We start from the raw sequence: 23,606 nt of genomic DNA on the forward strand, positions 1-23,606 counted from the left end.
AGGCACGTCTTTGCCAGATGACATCTGACAGGCTACATAAACGAGCCCTTGCATCGAGTCCCGCCTCATTCCAATTCTTTTCCTGCAAATGTCAACTGGTGACCGTTCACTTCAAGGTTAATGATTTTCCCCAAGGACAATAACCCAATTGCATGTGTGCCTATCGCACAGGAACATGCACGACACACGTCCATTTCATAAACATGCCTGTGAATACATTTCACCAGCGTCAATCTGAGAAAGGGGAACACCCATCGTGAACCAGAACACACATACCTTGACTCAAATGAAAACCTTCCACTATTATCGCGCACCTGGAGAATGGGACTTGGTGGCGCCTTGATGGCTGTGAAGCGTGCCCTCTTCAGGAGAGCTGTCACATTCCCTACCCCACCTCTGTCATGTATTAATGAATGCCTGTTCGGGGAGTTTTGTCTTTCTTCACATACACACTGTGCTCCCTTGACAGGAGCTTACTCTGGAATGTTTTTCTTTCATGTGTGAAAACAGGATGCTGTAAAATGCGATCTGGCAGACTCTCCTGTTGGTCACTGTTTGTCCGTCTCCTGGACAGGTTGCGTATGTTCAATTTCAACGTTCGCCGTGGTACAGTGACATGAAAGCTGTTCTGATTCTGATGCATGCGTCTTGAAAACAAAAATTATTGGAACAGCCCTACGTCTGGTCAGTGCGAGCATTTTGAGAGTATATTTCCTCACCTTCGCATCGCGGAACAGCATTGTCCCACACCACGTTGCCATCCTTGAGGATGCAGGAGATGGTTTGCGAGCCATGGGTCTTCACAAATCCCTCCTCACAAAGGAATGAGATGGAACTTCCGAGCTGAAGGCTTTCACCAAATCGCTTCCCATTAACCGGGACTCCTGGGTCGGGGCACTCATTGTGGCGAAACGCTACAAGAAAGTACAGAGGACAAGAGGGTAAAATGTAAAAGACATCCACGCCGCATGTTTGAATGAAGCACTAGAATGGGTCTCATCTCCAAACAAAGATCTGCTTGCCATGATGTTTTGAAATAAATCAAAACAGAATCCAGTAGAGACACACAAACAGTCACTGGAGTCAAACCCTGGAAGAAAATCCACCAATACATCACCTGCGCTTCTTTCACACTAACTCTTAGCCATACTTGCAGCTAGGTGACAAGTAGGTGTTGATGGATCCCCCACATGGATCCATTGAACCCAAACCGAGCGTGAGCCACACATCATCCATCATGCTGTTATTTATTAACACAGCCAAAATGGGCTCAATGCAGTTTGGCGCTTCCTTAATTAACGTGAATGATGTTGGGGGGGGATTTGCAGTCAGACGATATTGTCCTCCGGAACGATGCGGCACCTTCAATTGACAGCTCCTGTCGCCGGGCTATATTCGTTATATATTCACCCTTTACAACTTTCTCATTATAATGCATGAGCTGCCATGTGCTTTTCACAATGCGCTTTCACTGGGGAGTCCCTTTCTGAGCAGGGTGCTTCGTGTCACCTTGTGAATCAGAAACATTTCAAAATGCTCTGAGGAATCTGACTTGGAATCGTTTGATTGACATCCACCAACCCAAGTGGTTTATTTGTCAACCAGTTGAAAGAGTTCGGAAAAGGGACCCTAACCCAAACCATAAACCCTTGTCTTACTTTCAAGAATTTAGCATGGACAAATTTTGCATCTGCAATGACTTCAACAATCCTGCAGAGAAAAAAAAAAGGACTATCGTACAGTATAAGCCCGTGAAACAGGTTTCCCGACGTGTATCAAACCCATCTGGATAGTCCCTCAGAAGTCAGCGACGACCCAGAATAGAATATAATGAGCGCTGCTGCAATGTGTTTGTCGGCTAAGGATGCGTTCCTCTTGGTTCTAGATTTATTTAGATGTCAAGCCTCTGTATCGACAAAAAAAAAACAAAAAACAAAGAAAGACAGGGTGTTTATCATTTTCTCGGAGTCACTTGCAGTGTGAGTGTGCAAAGACTCAGAGGTGGAGGAGTTGGTGGGAGATAGGTGGCTCATTGTTAGAGCACTTGATTTATGAGTTTCATTTGCATACGCATTGGCAAGGACACCATCTCGAACAGAAAACGTGATGTCAGGCTTACCGGTAAACCTCGAATAGGGTTTATCACCTCTGATACTTACTCGTAAAAGTGATGTTAAAACCTCGGTTTGTGTACGTGTGGTCAGTCAAGAACTCCAAGCGGGCGACGTGGGCGCTCGTTGTTATGGGAGGCGGGAGAACGTCTCCGGAGAAGGTGCCCAGAATAGGAGACTCAGCCTGGCAATAAAAAAAAAAAAAAAAAAAAAAATTAATGAAAGACTGTCAGAATGAAACGGTAAAATGTTGAGAATTGGGGAGCGGAAAGTACCTTTCCCCCATCCTTAATCGAGAGGAAGTCAAATTGTTTCTCCATGCTCAGGTCGTTGAAAGCCAAATTGATTCGGCTTTCTGGGTTGGTGATGATCAGCCAAACGCAGTGCATGTTGTTGCCGTATTCTTGCGGGTAGTTTGGGGACAACAGCACCCCGGAGGGTGTGGTGAAGTTGAAGAAACAGGAAACTGCGCAGAATTCGGACAAAATATGCAGAAAAGAAAGCCAGGTGAAGAAAAAGGATCAAATAAAATAAATGGGAAAGCTGTTAAACGTAATTATATTAGTGAGATATATTCTATTCAGTCCATAGTCATCGCAGCATTAAGGAGGTAACGGGACAGGAATAAAAGAAGAATAATTATGGAGCCCAATGAGCTGGAAACTACTGATCTTCATTCAATGAATGCAATGAAGGTCGTTTGCTAAAATAGGGTGTTATTTCACGTCATTTTTTTCCAACCGTTCAATTAGCATTTCGCTCTGCGGACATTCGAGACACATTTGAGCGCTGACGAGCTCTTGTTTTGCTGAGCTTCAGATTATCAAGAGTGATGTCTTCGGGACAATTTGTCTTTGTGTGGGACAAGTCAAGTGATGTTGCCTCGGAAGGAGCATTTGCACGATGCGCCGTGGCATAAATGCCAACAGTTGGGTGCCGAAAATAGCAACAGCGCTGGTGAACACGAGGATCCGTCAGCGTTAATTTGTGTAATTTCAAGAACGACGCCCTTGCTGCTTCCACTTCACAAAGTACGGGCCAGTGGACGAGATTTGGTGAAGCGAATCTTTTTTGACATTGCCACCGCTGTGTGTCAATCACAAAAACGTATCTTTATGCCGAACTGAACCGTGTGTTTGTTGACAAAAGTGATAAATGTTTATCTCGATAACACAGATTACCGCGCAGGCTAACGCGTTATCATGTACACAACAACAGGGAATAATTTGCGTGGCCCGCTCTTTGTTCCCCTCAACCGCAACTTCCTCAGTTTGTCTTTCTTTGTGATAACCGGAAAATAAACGAGCGCGTTGTTTCAAACCTCACATTGGTCCTCTGCAAACTGCGGAGGTAATCCGACCGTACATTATCCCCGCGCTGGTCTGCGCCGGGCATGCATATTAAAGTGCACAAATTCATTGCGTTCATGCGAATCCATGCGCAAGGCCGGAACTTACAAACGCAGCTGGGTTTCTTGGCCGACCACTGGTTGTTTTTCTGGCAGGTGATGTTCTTCTTTCCCACCAGCTCAAAAGCGGGCAAACACTCAAAGTACAGCCTGTCCCCATGACGGAAACCTGCCCCCTCTCGTTTACCGTAAGCGGGGATGCCGGGGTCACCGCAGCTCCCTTGGTCAATTTCTGTCGGGGAAAACACACATGGCAGATTACGAGTGAAACCACATTTTGAGATGATGCCGTGTTGAATTGGATCGCCAGCCAAACGAACTGAAACATGACAAAGTCAGTCGAATTCTACGCAAAAATGTTGCGTAACCAAAGCAAACCGAAATACAGACAGATATCCTCACTGCCCACGGGCTTGTCGATGATTATGTATCTTTCCGTGTTCCTCTGCGTACATTGTCTTAAGTCTAAACAGTATTTGCTTCGTATGAATGAGAAAAAGGCTGTGATGGCGCGCTTGTTAACTTGTCTGTTTGGCTTAGCAGAACTATCCAAGCGTTCCAATGGGCTCTCAAACTTACATGACTGTCAACAACAAAAGTGAGGAGATCTCAAAAGGCAGAGAATGACAAAAAGGCTCGATGTGGCAAATACTGGCATGTAACATTCATGGGCATAGCGCACGAAATAGGTCGACTTTGAAATCGTAACTGAGGACGGCATTCGGTTTTTGATGCATTAGACTGGTAAGGTGAGGTGTAAATATGTATACTGCAATGACGTTATCAGTAAATAGTATTGATTAGGTTTAGAAACAAGTAAGGATGCAAATTAGGTTTGAGAGTTGAAAGAATTCAAAGCATATCTTCCCCTTCATTAAGCAGAACTCATCGTTTTAATTACATTTGCTTTCTGAACAGTGTTCTACTTTCTGGGTTATTTTTAATGGTGAAAAACAAGCATCTGTGGGCCGGGGAGAAAACTCGCAACGCAGCCAAAGGTAAAAGCGATTCATAAAGCGACAGGCTTTTGAAAAGTCGCACTTCTCGACCTTGATCACCCTCGGTGACGAGAGATTGAGCTTCATTTATTTACCTGCGACAATAACCACTTGACAAGGCAGACACCCTGCTCACCGTCACAGATGGGAAGCTTTCAAGCAGCCCTTACCTTCGTAAGACACCTTGAAGCCCAGAGAGCCACTGGTATCATCTGTTTTGAAATTGAGCCACATCTGGTGACTGGTACTGACCACGAGGTCCGGAGTGCTGGTACCTGACAGGCTAATAAACACATTTCGGCATTCTGAGTTCTGTTCTTCATTGTCTGACATTACATATTAAATCAAAACACACAGTCCAGAAGGTAAAACCTGTCTTTGATGCAAGCAAGAAGAAGAAGGGGGCGGGGGGACAAATTCAAGAGTTGGGGCCAAGTTGGTGTGAAATGGAGTCAAGATCAGTCAGCGGCACCAAAGTAATTTGGCCCAATCTGAATAGTAATTTCACTCAATTCTAATTAGTTCGGAATTCCAACACAGAGAGTAAGTGATTAGAGGTGCCAATTGTAAAGACGGCAATTGGGAGGTGGTTGGAATATGAAGCAGGTGGTGTCTGATGACGGTCTTTCCAGCAATTTAGCAACTTGCAGTGGTCATTATCATCGTTCAATGAAACGGCTCTGATCTTCCTGTTCTATGGCCACTTCGCATGCGCCATTGCATCAAGGGTTGGGAAAGACAACAGAGAGATGGAGGGAATTCGCTTTGCCAAAACGAGAACACATCAAAGAAACTAAGCCTGACAGAAGCAAAGGGGCAACAATAACATTGGGACTGAATATAACGCAACATGTGTTTAAGGACATATGCAGAGAGGTCAGAAAAGTGGGGCAGAGACGTCACTCACACATGAAAGATGGTCTTCTGGTCCCCCACCATGTCGCCATCCCCCACTGTCAGCGTGTCATAGCCGCGCTCCAGGTCAAAATCCTCAAACGTCAGCTTGATCACCTAAGACAACATTGGGCACTGCGATGAGAGCAATTGAAATAACAGATGCTGGATCAAACATATCTGACAGATGCCTTTGCGTCGGTCCCCCCCCCCCCCACCCTCTCCCCTTTCCATCTTTCCATTATCTCCATCTGGCCTTTATCAGTCTCTCGCAGCGTTTCCTTCAACCATTTGCCCTTTAACATGACTCCACAAATCCTCAATCAAAACATCTTTTGTTCGGTGTACAAACACCAATCAGCGCAGATTGGAGTACAGGCCTTCAAGGCGGTTGTAACACCGGATAGATACCCCGAACACTTGCAAAGCATCCCGATCTCATTTACATCTTTGTTTTTCACCTTGTCTCCTCACAACGAGTGGCTCAAACAAGTCAATTTGTCTCTAACTGGCCTGTTTCCAGTGTAGCCTCCTTTTTCCATTTTCTTTATTGCTAATATTGTTCGACATAAGAACCGATGCCATGTGGTGAATTTAGAAAGCCTCCAAATTGTGTGTATGTGTGTGTGTGTGTGTGTGTGTGTGTGTGTGTATGTATACAGTATATATATATAGAGAGAGAGAGAGAGAGAGAGAGAGAGAGAGCGAGAGAGAGAGAGAGAGAGAGAGAGAGAGAGAGAGAACAAAAATAGTAACACTTAAAATCACGTCAAAGGCCACGAAAATCACGAGTCAAAAGCCAAAGAATAAAATTGTGAGTTTTAAGACGAGCTTTAAAGGTGGGCAGCGAGGGGGCTTGCCTAACGCTCAAAGAGACGGATCAGCAACGAAAAAGGCCCGATCCCCTCTGAGCCTCCGCTTAGTTCTCGCTACCTCTTATCGTGTCTCGTCCGCAAACCCGAGGCAGCAGGCAGTTGCGCAGGAGCTCAGAGTGGTCAGGTGGGGTGAGGCCATTTCACGATTTGAAAACAAATAGGATATTAAATAGAACTCTACAATGTATCGAGAGCCAGTGAAGGGATGCCAGTTATATGCTCCCTCTTACGAGTAGTAGTCAAAAAGCAACAGCAGCATTCTGGACCAACTGGAGATGCTTAACGAAGGATTAGCTGACTCCAAAGTAAAGTGCAAATCACTGTCCAGTTTCAAATTCCACAGTGACGCCGGCATTTATTCTTTCATTGAGTCCTACCTTAGATGTGTCTGTCGCAGTGATGACCCAAGTGCAGTTAGCATTGTTGTCGTATTGGACCGGGTAGTTTGGAGACGTCATGACACCACTGGGTCCTCGTAATTGACCTCCGCACATCGGAGCTAAAACAGAGAGAAGGGGGGAGAGGGGGGGGATACTTTGGATCACCAACATTCTGAGTACACACTCAGCGTTTCTCAACGTGCAAAACTGCAGTGATCCGCATTAGATGAGAAAGCCCTCATGTTTGTACTCCTGATACTTCTTGACCTGAGTGCGGCCGTCGATCAGGTTAATCGTAAAACCTTCGTTTGTGGTTCGTCCTCGGAGGCACATTTCTAAATTGGATTCCTTCCAATCTTATTAGAACATCATTATCTGCTTCTCTTGGTTATGTTGAATCAGCTCCAGATGGACTCCCTCAGGGTTTAATTCTTTAACATATGATATATACGGTATATATATATATATATATATATATCACACAGATGACAAAGCTATATGTTCTGTTCTTACTGATATTAAATATGGGATTGACCAAATCTGTAAAGTACAGGAAATTCTGTCTTTTTTTAATCGGTTCCTGGTCTTTGAAAATCCATGAAGCCATGCCAAAGAGTCCACTGTGATTTATGATAACAATCATAACTTTGAGAAATAAAACTTGATGAAAGCTGCGAGACTCCCATATATAACGTCAGACAGAAGTAAGACGTTCCCCTTCACAGTGAGGCTTCGAAATGGACCTTCAAGGTTTTGCACCACTCCAAATACAATGCGAGCGGCAGATTACTCCACACCATTCAATCATTCCTTTTAGGAGAAAAATTGTTGTTTCAGGTACTTTGCACAAAGTATATAATGGTCGTATATAAAGAAGCGTTAAGAGCATTAGCTTACTTCTAAGAAGACAGCATGAAAACCGTGTTTTCATGCTGATCGGATCAACTTGCAAATCTCCCCGCTTTGGAATGAAGGCACATCGGGGACTTTGGACATTTATTTCTCGATATGGAACATCAGTGACAGACACAATCATAAGAAACGCAAAGTAGACAACAAGGCAATCAGTTTGGACAACAATCGGTCCTCAATGCAGAGGAAGTGGAAACTTTGAAGCCGCCCATCCTTCAAAGGACAACGTGACTTTTGTTATCAAAGGCCTGCGGCGATCTGCATGGTCGAGCTGTTGAACATCCTTTCAAATGAAAGCAGAATTTCAATGAGTGCATGGAGGGAAGTGTGTGCGCGCGCGCGTGTGTGTGTGTGTTTGTGTTGTGTGTATGTGTGCGTGCGTACGAGCACCTTAGAGTGGCTGAAATTATTTACAAGCAAAAACTCTTAGAAAAGCCGCGGCGAAGCAATTAATATGAGTTGCTTTGACCTTAAAGATGACCCCTATAAAGATAATACAGTACGGAGGAAGGGCCACAGTATGTGGCAAAAAATTTTTCTAAAAGACCACGTTACATAATTGAAAGCTAATGCTCTTGAAAAGAGAATAGATTTGGAGCCTCCACACTGCATGTCTTTATTTTAATGGTGACTAATGCTAATTCAGGATACAGGTCTTCAATTATTCCCGCCTGATTTAATGTGTGTGTGTTTAATCATCATTAACTACGTGAATCGGAACGAGGTGCCGGACCAAAGGGTGACTAAGGGATATGGAAATGAATACTAAAGGGCAACGTTGCCGATAATATTGGGCATGCACATTATTGTCCTCGGCCGTATCTATCTCAGATATATTTAATAACAGACTCACACCACCACGATCAAGTCATGCAACCTTCGTAACCGAGACGACGTCAAACGCGGAGCATATTGCGGTGGCTTCCATTTCTCGAACGCCAACACGCTCGGGCGCGTTGTCAACACTTGCCTCTGCAGATGGGCCTCTCGTCACTCCAGCCCACGTAGCTGTCAGTCACTCGCAGACAGCTGATGCTCTTGGAGCCTTGCAGCTCATAACCCTCGTCGCAGGAGAAATGCACTGTGGCTCCTCGCCTGTAGTCGGGTCGACATACATTCAAAAACAACGCGGCTCTCGTTGACGTTCCCTTCTCAATATTCAAGGCATGGTGAGTGTTCTTTGTTTTTTACCGAAAGTCTGAGCCTTTTCTTTTGCCCCGATCTGGGATGCCAGGGTCCGGACACATGTTGTGTCCTTGCGCTACACCCATTTGAGACACTGCATTCAAACCACGCACAGGGGAAGAAAAATAAAGAATTGACTTCTGTTATACTGAATGACACTGCAATTTGGCTTTATTGAATAAGAAACTCAGGGCATGCGATAAATTATGAGCATCTATTTAAGCATATTTTTATTGTCCGTTATTATTAAGCCGGAAAATGACTTGATTGACTTACACACGGATATCTTGTGGTAGTTGTCTTTGCTCGGCAACATCTTTACACCTCGAGATTTCAGCTCAGTCATCTTCTTTACTGGAGACAGAAAACCAATCAACTTTTTTTTTTTTTTGGATTAACAAAACAACATTTTCAACACAATTACCATATAAGGCGTGCATAATATCCTTTCATGTTCTCAATTATATGCGTGTGTGTGTGTGTGTGTGTGTGTGTGTGTGTGTGTGTGTGTGAGTTCAACCTCAAAAAGTAATAAGATGAAAAATGGCAGCATAAGAGGTGATTGAATTTGGGCATCAACATCCTAGGGTGTGCAATGTGCAGTCGGTATGCAAAGTGAGCGCAACGATGGCGGGGATGATCAATCAGTTTAAATTTGAAATGTGAACAAGGATGCAATCAACGGTGTTAAGAGTACAGAAGGAAACCAGTGAAAACCACAAAAAAGCAAGTATGTTGTCCGTATAAATGAAAAAAAAACAAAAGCAAAATCTTGTCATTCAAGCTATCAGCTTTTCCTCCACTGGGCTTGACATCATCTTCTCTGTTTGGTGTCGTCTTGAGAGTGGAACAAAATGAACAGTAAGGTCATTAACATTTTATTTCCCCAGTGACATGAGTGCGCTCGGCAGATTCGTCGCCCTCCTATATTATGAATTATCTTTTGACGCAAGTCCGCAGGTTGAGATTTGGCACTCGGGCTTCAGCACGCAATGCGAGTAGCCACCGAATGTCCAAAAATGGGACGATTATGTCCTCCGCCCGGAGCGTAACGGTTGTAAATTGCAGCGCAATCCGCAATGAAATTTAACCTCCATTTAAATTCCTCCACAAGTGAATGTTTTGCGCATGATTTGGAACCTTGACAGACGCTGGGTCATCAAAGAGGAATGTGTTTCTTCAGAGGGATGGCAATGAAATCAATGTACATGAAAATGGACACCGAGAGACATTTGGGGAGATGCATATCGTCCTACCTTGGTAGTGAGCACTGAAACCTTTCAGCTTGTGGTTGCCGTCGGATGTAAAGTGCAGACGAAGCCAGTTCTTGCTGCTGATAATGGGGGAGGGAAGGTTGGGGCCGGTGAACCTGGAAGCAAGACAGAGAGGACCTAAGTATCGCCCATGATGAGGTTGGGAGCCTTTGAGCACGCGGATGTGAACAGATTGTACACAGCAGACGCGCACGTCAGCGCATCTTGTGGACCCGAATGCACTTCAAGAAAAGGCCCCCCGTGCTCACAAACAAAGCCGCAAGCGCTAAAGTGCTGCCGGAACTTTTGGAGACTTTTTCCAAGTGTTTTATTTATTTATTTATTTTCCCTCACGAAATACAACCTCTTCGACCACTTGCACATCTTATTCCCTTTGTAAGTGTTTGGGTCCCCCCCCCCCCCAAACAAAGACACCGCTATTATATTCAGTCTGCATTCTAGATATACAAGAAAGAGTGTTCAAGTGGGAAGTTAATGTGAGCAACACTTCACCAAATTGTTGGCCAATAAAAAAAGAAAAGAAAAAAGAAATTGGACCATCCATGACAATGCAGGAACAAGGCACTTTATTTCCAGGCTTTGGAAAAAGGAATTTGCAAACCATACTTCACAAACACTTAATGCGTCTCCTGATCTGTGTAGTAACGAGGGTTCTTGCTGAGCAGGCACTTCTGCTGTTCGTTCAGGACAAAGTCACTCGGGGTCGTGCGCTTTTATCATACGACACCCTGACGACTCAAGGGAGCCTCGGCTGCCAAATAACTTTGAGAAGGTGTGATGTCGTTCGCGTGTTGACATGCATCACAAGATATCCGTCTAAGATTTTGTTGCAATCCTGTGAATGACTCCAAAAACACGAACTGCGCTGTATACAAAACTATCAGAGAATATATACATTTTGCGAAAAAAAAAAAAAATGTAACAATAGTTCACCCTCACAACTGGTAGCACATGAATTGTTACAATTATGGACTCAAATGAACCAAAGAGCTCTCATAAGTGCGCGAGAAATTCAAGTACAGTGAACCCTCATTTATCGTGGCGGGTACGTGGTCGGTGTGGCTGCTCCTAAAGTCGTTTTTTTTTTTTTCTTTTTCCCCCCTCCCCTCCACCTAACGTATAAGTCTGAAAATGAAGGGGACTTCAGGGAGCGGTGCAGTGAGTGTGGAGCAGCCTGTTGGAGGTCTTCTGAAGGATGTTGTGGCTCTCTGTGCTTTCTATGGCTCCATTGCACCTTCCTGTATTCGTTTACGATTGTCTTGAGAGCACGGCACTAAATCCGTTTTCTTTTCCTCGGGCCCGGAGCTCCACTGGCTGAGAGACTTCTTTAATGAGTTCGAGTCCAATTAAATGGCTTTTGGCCAAGGCAAGGTGAAAGAGGAGGATGTTTTTGATGGAAGGCGGATATGGGCTGGATTCCATGATGGGTTAAGGGTGCTTTCTAAACGACAAGCTTACACGTTCTCCGGTTTGAGAGTTGATTGGTTTGATAATAGCTTTGGTTCCTTTTCCTGCAGGAAAAAGTCCAAACGGTACCCTGTACCGAAAAGGGACTGTTTTTTGTGAAACACCGTGAATGTCTTTCCTCCGCACAACCTTTGTCAAATGTCCTTTTAATTTTATTTATTTATTTCGTGCATGGCATGATTTTTTTTTTCGTCATCCGTTCTGTATTCCCGGCACTCACCGCGGTATGCATCCGAAGCAACGGGTGGAGTCGAGGTGTCCGGATTGAAGCGGCTCCGCAGTAGGATCAAAGGTGTTCAAACAGTTTTTAGGGCATGACTGCACCCTAATGAACACAGCTCATGTTCGCACGTGGGCGTTTCCGTGCTTAGTTAGGCCCAGGGACCGTTCTGCCAGCAAATAGACGTTGCTTGTAGTCGCAGCTGCTTTAGGAGATCAAGGCCAAGTCTGCTCTGTATGCAAGTCTGCGCAGCGGAGTCGGAGGGGGGGGGGGTCACGGTGACTTTAAAGCACCAAGCTCAACTTTTGGCATTTTCATGATTAGCATGACAGCACAAGACAGGCTAATCCCGATAAAGTACACAGTACAGAGGCAGAAACACTGAAATGGCCGTACGCCTGATAGACAGGCAAAATCCCTTCAGGGAAAGTAATCAGTGTGAAAGTCTGCCGTGGCACTATGAGAATGTTGGCTTTGACCTTCAGATGTATCAAAAAAAAAAAAATCACCAACTCCAAGCACCAGGGGCTTTAAGGCTGTAAAGCCGCTCCAAACAACTCAACCGCTAATACTTTTCAATGAGTTCTTGAAACAAAAGAAAAACCATCAACCGGTCAAAGTTTTGGCCTTCAGGGCGGTAAAGTTTCGCAGAAGGGAGTTTGAAACGTCATCAGGCCGACATGGTCCCTGGCCCCAAACAAACAGCATATGCCGCCTTCTATTTTAGCAGCTCCAGTCTAATTTAAAGGCAGTTTTCTGGTCCCGGCAGGGTGTCGTCTTGTCTTCGGAGGGGTTCATGTGGTTCCTCTTGTGGACTAATTTTCTGCTCTCACTGAACATGTAATTAGGACGCTGTTTGAAAAAAAAAAATTCCTTCCGCGAAGAACAACACGTCAGCCATCATCTCCCTTTCTTTCTTTCTATCCGCTCAAAATATGTCACATACGTTTAAAGTTAAGTACATGGAGCGCAGTGGGCATTAAAACTCAACTCGAGCTGGAGGAATGCATACAATCATACATCTCTTTGTGTACCCCATTAAAAAAAAAAGTTCACTACTACAACATACTGAGCACATTATGTTCAAAAAAGGGTTTCTTTTTTTTTTGATTGGTTTTATCAATTTATTTTGTTTTCATGTTTAAAATTCTCATAGTTGTTTTGACCTCTTATTTTCGGTTAAATATGACATTTTAACATCGAATTTACATTTTAAAATAATATTTGAAGGATTAAAAATAAATGGTAACATTCAACATATTGACTGAGGTGATACACTTTGGAACCATATCGCCCAGCCTTCATCCAAGCCGCCCGTTTTCTTTGACCCAAGCATCGTTTTCAGCCAGATTGTACTGTACGAGACCAAACATAACTTTGAACAAATGTCCTTTTCAAGGACTGATTGCTGCGCCCTCATCCTCGTATTTAACTGACGGCTTATCAAGAACAAACACATAAACGGTGAGCGACAAAGTGGCACGCGGTGAAAACATGAAGCGACACAAACAAAGCGCACATTGCGGGGATCAAAGTGACTATTCAATTGGTTCAAGGTTAATGCTGTGTTTTAAAGTCTGTAGATAAAGCTTTCATCACCTGACACGTTTTATTTGATGCACACCGATTGCATGGATAGTCGGCAGGGAGAATTTCGCCGTGATAATCAGATGAAAGCGTGTCAACAAAAGTCGATGGGACATTTGGTTGTTTGCTGTAAAATGACAGGAACGGTTTGATGTCATCTAGGATGTATCCGTAAATGTCAACGTATTCCGGGGGCATCGGAACGAGCCATAATGGCCGTTTTTGCTTTCAGTATAGTAAAAGGAAGGACATCAGATTTGCTATTCGTCTATCCCTGTTCAAACGTAATCACCTCTTTAATACCCGTCCTGCTATCAGTATAACTCTAAATGGAACCATTATTTAGAAAATAAATAACTCGATGCATCGGGTGTGCAAAAAAAAAAAAAAAAAAAAAAAAACGATTCGCTCAATTATCTGGAATTTATGCGCCAAGATTCAATAAATCGATGTCAAAGTTCATCATCGATTTTCATGATTTTTTTTTACACCAGCAGATGGCAGCGCGGAGCAAATTTGTTGTGCCAAGAGAACAGTCTTAAGCATTCGGCAACACGTCATCTAAAATAAACGTCAGAAAGAGTGACTGACTTTCATCTGGCTGCATTGATTGAAGTGCACGATTCAACTCGTGTTGTTGATGGTTTATATTGTTTTAACATGTTATAAGACAAGAAAACAACGTGTCGTTTGAGGAAAATACTAATACTTGTGAATGGCAGTATAATCAATAATCGTAACATAAATTAATCGCCACACAACTATTGTGATTTGAATCAAATCGGGAGGTAAATGCATCGTCCTACCCGTGTTGCCGCATTGACAAACAAACTTTAAATGAAGTAAGCCAGACAATAAACCCATTCGGAAAATCGTTACTGGGGTAACAAATCAAATGAGAAGTTTGGTTCATCTCAAACTTGTCAACCGTGAAAAATGAAGTATTAATATCGCGATAATGGGCTACTACTACAAAGTGTGTGCCTGTTGTTGAGAGCGGCTGCTGTAGAGTTCTGCAACGGCTCGAAATATACGAGGATCTTTTAAAAATCATTTTTGGAGGTTCCTGTGATCATTAAACGTGTCCCTGATTTAACAACATCCCATTAGCAACAGTAACTTACTGACATTCATAAAACTAAATGGCATATAAAACTGTTGCCATGCAATCTGCTCATGTGCACTTTTTATAATGGACAAATAGTGCCGAGTCAGAAGTTTCCCTTTTAAAGAATAAGCCCCTGACAAGGAAGCCAGCGCATCATGCGCTCGAACAATCTATAAAAGGTCAAAATAATGCATGAAGAAAGCTAATTAACCTCAGGTGTGAGTGTTTGGAAAAAGTCATGGTCACCAGTCAAAGCATCAACATTTCTTTTCGAGCGCTATTACTCGTCCCGTGCGTTTCATCAACGAAACAAGATGCTGCACCCCCCCGACAGCTGGCCGCAATCTGCAGGCTGTGTGAAAATAAGTGAAGCCGTCATCAATTCCGGACACTTTTATCGCCCGAAAGTGCTTGTAATTGAACATTTTCATTCTCGAAAGTCATACGACACAATTTGGCGATTTACATGGGAAACGCCCCACAACCTTTGGTTGTATTCTAAATCGCATACACAAAACTCCCGGTTGAAGCGCAAATATTCTCCGGAGCAGCTTTCGGATTCCTAGCCAGCCTACAAATACTTCTTTGAAGCTAAGTGGGGAGAACAGTTTTGTAATTAATGCATGGCGGTAGTTTAGAACGGATGCGGTCAAGAAATAATGTCGACATGTCCGCTTCCGACGACAATGTTCAATGCGTTGAAGTATTTTATGCACTGTAGCCGCTCGTGTACGGCAAGTCGCTCTCTGACTTCTTCACAGGGACACAAGGGGGTTTTTAACACTCTTTAAATCATATCAGGAGCTTATATGTGCGCCTCGCCGATGTGGATTCAAAGACGACAAGTTGCTCAGAGGAACTGATGTGATTTTAGGCTGGCTCCCACTCAGGCTCTTTTCACCTACGGCAAGGAGACCGGATGCTTTTGCCGGCCTATTGTTTGATTTTCGGCTTAACCGCCCGTCAAGCGGCTGCGGAATTAGGCAGTAACTTTGGAATGTGCGGGGTGGTCCATACAAAAACTCTTAACGCACGTGGGCTCAATCATGAGCGCGTAGTTTTCAAGTCAAGTCTCCAGTGGGAGACTCACTGATGAAATCTTGTCATTTTTGAAACCGTTCAGCACTGAGAAACGACTCCAAATCCTCAATATGGCTTCTATTGTGTGATTGTAGAGCAGAGACAAGTCATAAAGACACAAATGAAAATATGTTGTGTTGAAAACTTGAGCTTTGGCACTCAATGGGAATCCATTCTAAAAGCTGTGTTGTTTGGTCTGGAGAAACGATTCCAGGCATGCAGAGGACAGTCGCAACTTGTCAAGCTGACATCGATCCGTTCTCTACCGCTTGTCCGGGGTCGGGTCGCAGCGGCAACAGCTTCAGCAGGGTAGCCCAAACTCGACCCACAGCTCGTGACCGTTGGTGAGGGTAGCAACGGAGATTGACCAGGAAATCGGAATCTTTTGGCTCAGCTCCTTTTTCACCTTGACAGACCGATACAAAGTCCTCATCGCAGAAGATGCTGCACCGAAGTTAGAAGTCGTGTGCATCTGCAACTGCCTCACATTATGAGCAGGATCTAACATTTTTTTTCCCCCCATTAAAAGAGAAATATAGCATTTTGCTACCCTGATCATTCATTTGAGTGTTTTACAGTCCGGAGCAGCATTTTCTAAATTTATAGATGGAATCAAAGTTAGATTTTTATTTGGAATAAAATGGTGTCAGACCTTTTATTCATCTTCAAATGTGATCAGTGTTTGTTGTCGTAAATCTTGTTCTTGATGATGATCGGTAAATGTTAAGGCAATACGTGATTCATTTGAAAAAGTTAAAGAGTCGCTGACGGTGTCGCGGTACCTGACTTGCGTGCAGACAGGGTGGAATCTGTGACTGACCGGCGACCAGTTCAGTTAATCTTTGACTTTACTTTCTCAAGACAGGCCATTCCATGCCATTTCGCTCCCACCGATTTCACTGAACGTTTCAGGAGGGATGTGACAAGAGGCCTCTTGCTACGCAGAGGGCGCCAACGGAAGACTTACGTCACAGAGCGCTGTGACGCCAAAGATGAGGAGGCACTCCGTGGCAACTGAAGCAGCCCGGGGGGGATCAACAACCGCCATGGGTCATCGCAGCATCCAATTTGAACACCTCCCCCTCTGCGTGATCCACTGCGGTCCACCCACTTCCGTGGGAGCGCCGTGCTGTTGCAATTTAATTGGTGTGGAGGTCGCGGACAAAGCCTTGCTATTGTTCTTGCATTTACTTTCATCTTGAAAGCATTCGCGGAAAAGCATGTAGCGCGCAAAAGACGGACAAACCTTCAGCTGTGTTGTGCACACGAGCCCTTTGTCTGACTCTCGCAGTTAGTTTTAATGAGACTGACTTCTGGCCATTGCTCTCCAAAATTCCCCCCCGATAATTGATCTGACCCAGGCTCCCTTTCTGTGTTATGCCGTGACATTTGCATTGTGATCTGATTTGTTTTATTGCTCACGGTGAAAATTGTGATGAACACGGGCCTCGATTCACGTGACCAAAATACAAACGCTGATCCTTTTAAGTACTGTCAATATTAAGCTTAAGCATACCAAAATGTAGTCCGTCAATATTTGCCCTCAATATGTTAAAAACGCGGCTCAAACTTTGTCCATGTTGCACAAAACCTCAAACAGGCCAAGTAGAATTCAACCTTGAAGTGAAACTGGCCCATTTTTCTTTGTTCATGACAGTGTGGGAACTTTCATCCTTGCCGAAAAGACCCCACTTTTTCTTCCATTAACCTTCAAATCACTCGGACCAAAAATTATTTGACAGAGATAACGCGGAATTATGTCGGGCTTTGAAGGTTGTGTATTTTTATCCCTTTATCACCAGCATTGCATTAGCATTTATTTCTCATTTTTCTACCCAACGGGACGGAGAAAGTCACCAATCAGAGAAAATACATGACCGGTATATAAAAAAAAAACTCTCGGAGTGGTAAAATGAAAAGTGTCGAATATCTACTCAACCTACGAGATGAATTCTTAGTGTGCACGAGTGTACTGCCTCAAAATGGAATTATCGCACAACAAACCAAGCTCTGTTAAATATGACCGTGCTGAGACAGGACTCGAGCACATCCGAGTTTATTTTCCGAGTTTGTTTTCCTGATGCGGCACAGAAGTGAAGTCAAGCAAACAAAAACAAATGAAGAATTACGATGCAACCGTGAGAGCAGAAATAGTCTCGCGCGCTTTCAAATCCCGTACAAGTGGAGCGTTTTGAGGCACAGCATGTGGAACGGATAACAGCGGGCCTGACCGTTGTTAAGTGCGTTCTTGGCCACGAGCTTGCACGAGAACTGACACACGATGGTCGAAAATATCAAGCGGTGGCATTATGAATTTGTTGCTTTTGAATCATTTACGACTAGATTTGACGACGACAGTCCCGTTAAAAAAGCACGCTGATTTCTGCATCAACACAAGTAACACAATCAACAGAGCAGCAAACTGGTGAAAATGTTCTCGCCCAATCGTTAGTATGTTGTAATAACACAAAGCAGATTGCCGTGCGAGTACAGTTTTCATCGAAGAGCCCATGTACGATTTCCTCTCCTTGTTCCTTGAAAGGAAAACTCAATCACAGCCAATAATCCCACTGCACTCAATTAGCGTGAGCTTTGTATGTTTTATGAAAGCAATCTCATTCCGTTTTTACCAGGGACATTTTTTGCTTGGGACGTTTAGTAGCCGAATGAACGCTACCGTGTATAGCCCACAAGTGTATTGTTAAAATGTCAAAAATTAATAGACCCTTGCTTGAATAAGCATGTTGTACACTTTACCAATGTACTCTGGGACTAACTACCTGTAGCATGATGGTTAAAGGAGCGTTTTGCTAAACCAAGCTTCAGTGAAATTCCCGTAAACCAAATCCTCAATTGGTGTCATGAAAGGAAGGCGGGGAGTGGGAATCAATCACGTTTGACAGTCTGTGGAAGCATGCTAATGAGACTTATGCCGCACAAACACGACTTGACCTTGCTGCAATCTTAATCCATGATGGCCATTCATTTGCTTCCTCATTAAATGGAAATTTAAAATAGCATCTCTACTGCTATTTTGGTTCGTCTTTTTGATATTGCCTCTGATTAGTAGTGAGGCAAATATTTGAAAAGTTGCAGCGTGAAGCTGACTAGATGTGACTGCCTTTATTAGGATCCAACCATAATATTGATGAATGTTGCCATAAAAAAAAAAAAAAAAACAAGCAAAAGTCCAAAATGAAAGACGATGTCAGCAGATTGTAGGCAAAAAAAAAGGAAGGATGACATCCATGCACTAAAGGTATTAGCTTTGGTACAGTGAAAGTCATCCTCTTCATGCCTATTCCAGGGCTTCCAGATCAAGGAAAAAGAAAAAAAGAAAAGGAAGAACAATCTTACAGTGCTTTTATATGCCTTACTTACTGCTGCTGCTATTTATGGCGCACTGAGGTTGTTAAAAAAAAAAATGTTGGCCCTCTGTATAAAAGTCAAAAATACCCGTAGCACTTACACGTTCAAGGGTCAACACAAACATACAACTACTGATCAAACCGATCATATTGACCCTGTACATACAACCTAACTACCCGCACTACTCGAGGAAAAAAAAAATTAACAATCACCCAAATAAACGCTAATCACCACTTCACATGCACAGCTACATGCTTGGACATGCCCTTCTGCGGTGCACATCCAGCACTGGCCTTGTGACAAAAGGATGAGCCCAAAGCTGGATCCGTATCGTCCGTGCAAACAGTGCGCTAATTAACCACGCCGTGACAAATCACACAGCTTTTCCCCAGTTCGCTGGGCGCAGCACCTTCCATAATCCGCCGCTATCACAGTCTGGAAGCGGGATAGTCAAACCTAATAATGCCATGACATTAGCAACACCGATGTACAAAAAAAGATAAGAGCGAGCCAGCAATAATTCTGCCCGTGTGTGTGTCCCAGACTTTTTTCCATCACCGCAACCGCATTTTGCCAAGGCGCAGAGGCTCAGGGTGGACAAGTGTGGAATGGTGCAATGTAAAGGATATCTAATCTAATCTAAAACTAGACATGAAGCACGTTTGGGTTGATACAGTATGTGAATGTAGACGCCACAGTAATAATGATTGAAACATTTGACCAGGCAGAGATTTGGACTTTGGCCCAAGCGATGCCGTATTCCAACCGTGCTTCACTCTAACGTCACCATTTTTACCTGCTTTATGCTGAGTGCATATATCTGCCACATTGATCGACGAGAACGTTTCCCCACTGTCCAAACAAGACTGATTTTAAATCATCTTGAAGCCCAAGAGTGCGAGCTTTTGCATTGAGGGCTGGCTGTCACCCTTGGGCTTCCCGCATTTTATTGATGCAGTTGAAAAGAGTTTTTTTTATGGAAGGCACGCTGCCGTGCAGCCCCGGTAATTGCTGGTCAGGGCACGTTCACCCGAGTTCATAAAGGTTCCTCTGTAAATATATTCAGGTTGCCCTGAATGTCACCTCAAATGAGAAAAGACCAAAAAAAAAAAAAAAGTGATGAGTGGGAAGATTTCGCAGAGGACAGTCAACTTGCATCCGGTTTTGTGGATCCGAAAAATATTCACATGGAATTTTATTTGATTTTTTTTTTAAAGTAAGCAGCAAAGGACATCCTTTGGTGTTATTGAATAAATCATAACAGGAGTGCGGTTGAGTAGGAGGATTCATTCAGTGTGAGTCATGTCGATGCAAAAGACATGACTCATTTTCTGTGTCCACTCAAGAGTGTGTCATCAATAAGGTTAAACCAGTCCAAGATTGATCGGCTCAATCTCCTTTACTGTTAAAGTTTAACCGAGAACAAACGTTATCGTCTCTACATGTGTTGTACATGGCTTTGTGCTGAAAGTTACAGTGTGTGTTTTTGGATTGTACCGTGAAAAGAGGAGGCTAAAACCTTTTTGTAGATTTTGTTGTGGCTGAGCAGTGACCCGGATCAGACAGTGACATCTTTGTGCTCTCTAGTGGGTGGCAAGTGGCAAGATGATGTTCTTTTGTTCCTGCAGCATGGTGACACCAAACCATGGTAACATTTATTTCAACGCATATTGGTCTGCTCTGAAAGACCAGTGGGGAATTTCCTCACCTCTCAACTCAACTGTACTTCTAGAGCACTTTAAAACTACCACGGCTGCATATAAAGTACACAAGATATTTGTGTCAGCCACAAAAACCATGACTTTCAGTGCCACATTTATGTATAACATGAAAGGATTAGGGCCCTGCAGTGACCCCTGTGGGACACCACCGGTCACATTCCATTTCATTTCCAATGCCATTCATGAGATTATCTTCAATTGGCGCACACAAATCCAAAGAAAACGTCCAAACCGGTCATTTCCGAGGCATCATTATGCGTTTACTGCAAATATATTTGTGAGGACAGCTCGAAAGATCATAGTGCATCCAAGGGACTGTTAAACATGACAGATCAGATCCCAGTGGTGCCGTGTAAACACAACTAAAGAGACGCCCGGTCAGGGTGCAGCGACGTGGCCCATTGCCTTTAACCTCTGCGCGTTCTGTTGCTCTCGCGGGAATAAGGTGTGCGGTAACACATGGCTAGACACGCTTACACAGGCACATTGCGATCCAAGCGGCATCCCTCCGGGGAGGTCGTTTGCCCGTTAGACTAAACATGGTCGAGTAAACTGCCGCTGCTGCTGTTTCTTAACAAAACACAAATGATCAACGGTAATTAATGAGAGATGCTAATCGGGAATTCAACGCCGAACCATCCGCTGTGGCCTAAACGGCCTCGCCTCGAGAAACAAGGCGAAGCAACTTTGTAAAGTTGATGGAATGCACAGGAGGCCTTTGACTCATGTTGCTAACCTTGATCTCGAGCCAACGCTTCGCTTCGGTACATCACCTTGCAGGTTTTAGTATGAGCAATGAGGCACAGGGAGGATGGATTAAAGTGTTGGAGGTCTAAGATGAGCCAATCTGCAACAAGGCACAAGGTTTTGGAGATAACATTGTTGATTGATGACACGTTGCAGATTGAGTCTTCAAGCAAGAGCTGCTGCTTATAAATCTTTACTCAGACACAAAAGCTCGGAGGGGCATTGGTTGGCAGACCGGTGACGGCAGTTATCGATCCGTGGCTCCAAGGCAGACCGATCGGCTTAAGTCGAACAGCAGCAAAATCATTCCAAAAAAAGTGAAACCAAGGTTTTGTATTTACGATGAATATTAGACCGATTAAATCGAAGCTCAACCGTATCGGTCCACATGCGTCTACTTTGAAGGTTATTGGATCAACGTTGGCAGTGGATGAAACATTTGACTTTCAAACACCTGCGCAAGGTCTAAAGTCATCTATTCAGCGAGTACGTAAGTCAGTTGAGGTAGACGAGGAAAAAGATAATTGTATGATAACGTGGAACAGAAAGGGATTCGGATGCGGCGAGATGAGATCTTTGACAGCTCGTGTGTGGCTCTAACGCGGCACAATCTGGAGGTGGTTTGACGCAACGATCCTTGACATTCCGCGACATTATCTGTCACATCAACTTTTTATCCATCCATCCATTTTAATCGGCTTATCCTCACGAGGGTCGCAGGCGTGCTGGAGCCGATCCCAGCTGTCTTGGGGCGGTAGGCGGGGGACACCCTGAACCGGTTGCCAATCGCAGATCAACGTTTTACCTTTTTAAAAAATCTTTATGTCGCGTTTCCCTGTTGAAAGAAACGCAGTTGGAAGCATGCAGCCGGGGAACCTGACACCGTGGATGATTTGGTCCATAAAATAGATTTCATTTTTTTGATACATACAAAAAATACATGTTCAAAGAGCAGGATATCACACCCATGATGGCTAGAAATAGAAAAATGAATGCAGTCAGCAAAACATTCTCACTATTAGTTCCCTTTCTTGAATGGTTTGTTTGCATTTATGAGAGCGTCACTTAGCGTAAATGACTATAGACTATGGAATGAAAGTGTATCGACTTTCATTAGACAATCAGACAAAACGATCTGCTCACATGTTTTACAACTCGCACGTAGCAAAGCGGGTCGCAGGAGTGGGCGTAATGCCACGGTCGAGCCCGAGAAGACGTGACCGGACTTGTGACGCTGCAGTGAATTACCGGCAAAGCTCTGAAGCAAAGTGCTCCCAATCCTGCCAGTCGGCGTTATGAGAAACAGGTCACAGCGTAACAAACGTTAACCCGGAGAGCGCACGGCCCAATTCACGACCACAGAGAAGCCTCCGTTTAGTGACATCTGTCGACAAAGTATTCGCCCTCTGCTGCGCCAATACTTATTGAAATGCATTCAAGGACTTTCTTGATAATTGCACACCCAAAGTGGTACTCCAATTACTGCTGCTGGTCACTTAAAAAAATGGCGCAACGATTATCCGCACCAACCGCACAACCGTCATCGTATTGCATCGCACCGCTGATCACTTGATCTCTGCTCGATGACTCTGCACATTGTCGCACGGGGTGCTATTAGTCCACAATGGTACCCTGACATATCGGAACCTCTTTCGATATTTGGATGTCACGACATTGTTGATCGTAGTTGCTTGTTATCGTAATAATAGTGTAGCCTATACTACCGGAGACAAATTCCCTGTGTGTTCTACACAAAGATGACGTGATTGTGAAATGTCAAACAAGACCGCCCTAATGGGCTGTAACGAATCCCCTTGTTCTATTGTTGTGAGCAGCAGAAGTAGATTTGAAGACATCAAACGCTGTACAGTCTGTCAGATCAACGCGGCGCTGCGTTGAGTGTTTGATCACATTTGACAGAGTTGAATGAACTTCTTGCGCGAAGCACCTTTGCGCCACGTACTCATTTTCTTCTGTACTTGAACCTCCCTTTTAAGCATTTCCGACCTCAGCCGCGCATACGTTGTTCTATTCGCATCATCACGAGAAATCGCGCCGGCATGTCGTCGTATTTCTCGGCCACGTCGTTTTGTAAGACGTGGAGTCTCGACTTCAGAAACGAGCCCTTGATTTGCTATTTACAGGGCGACGTTCAAAGTGTCTTTCAAATGGAGCGGTCCCCTTTTGTTGGATCCTGCCGAGTCCCGTGAAAATATACTGTACGCCGTGCATGGATTTCTGGGCGCATCCATACGAAACTCTCCGGTCCG

The 23,606-nt window shown here is 44.1% G+C and overlaps 1 protein-coding gene across 1 annotated transcript in view; it reads right to left on the reverse strand.

Annotated features, from left to right (window-relative positions):
* Positions 1–23,606, reverse strand: part of csmd2 (CUB and Sushi multiple domains 2) — a 117,952-nt gene that overhangs the window by 53,882 nt on the left and 40,464 nt on the right. The window contains exons 6-16 of the mRNA XM_019875580.1: positions 10,020–10,132; positions 9,040–9,117; positions 8,770–8,857; positions 8,549–8,673; positions 6,664–6,785; positions 5,425–5,528; positions 4,688–4,800; positions 3,569–3,751; positions 2,387–2,577; positions 2,160–2,295; positions 720–914 (exon numbers count right to left, since the gene is read on the reverse strand). Of these exons, the coding sequence (XP_019731139.1) occupies positions 720–914; positions 2,160–2,295; positions 2,387–2,577; positions 3,569–3,751; positions 4,688–4,800; positions 5,425–5,528; positions 6,664–6,785; positions 8,549–8,673; positions 8,770–8,857; positions 9,040–9,117; positions 10,020–10,132 (1,448 nt within the window). The remainder of the gene's footprint in view (positions 1–719; positions 915–2,159; positions 2,296–2,386; positions 2,578–3,568; positions 3,752–4,687; positions 4,801–5,424; positions 5,529–6,663; positions 6,786–8,548; positions 8,674–8,769; positions 8,858–9,039; positions 9,118–10,019; positions 10,133–23,606) is intronic.

This window comes from Hippocampus comes, unplaced genomic scaffold (genome assembly GCF_001891065.2).
Source record: "Hippocampus comes isolate QL1 unplaced genomic scaffold, H_comes_QL1_v1.1 scaffold12, whole genome shotgun sequence".
NCBI classification, from domain to species: domain Eukaryota; kingdom Metazoa; phylum Chordata; class Actinopteri; order Syngnathiformes; family Syngnathidae; genus Hippocampus; species Hippocampus comes.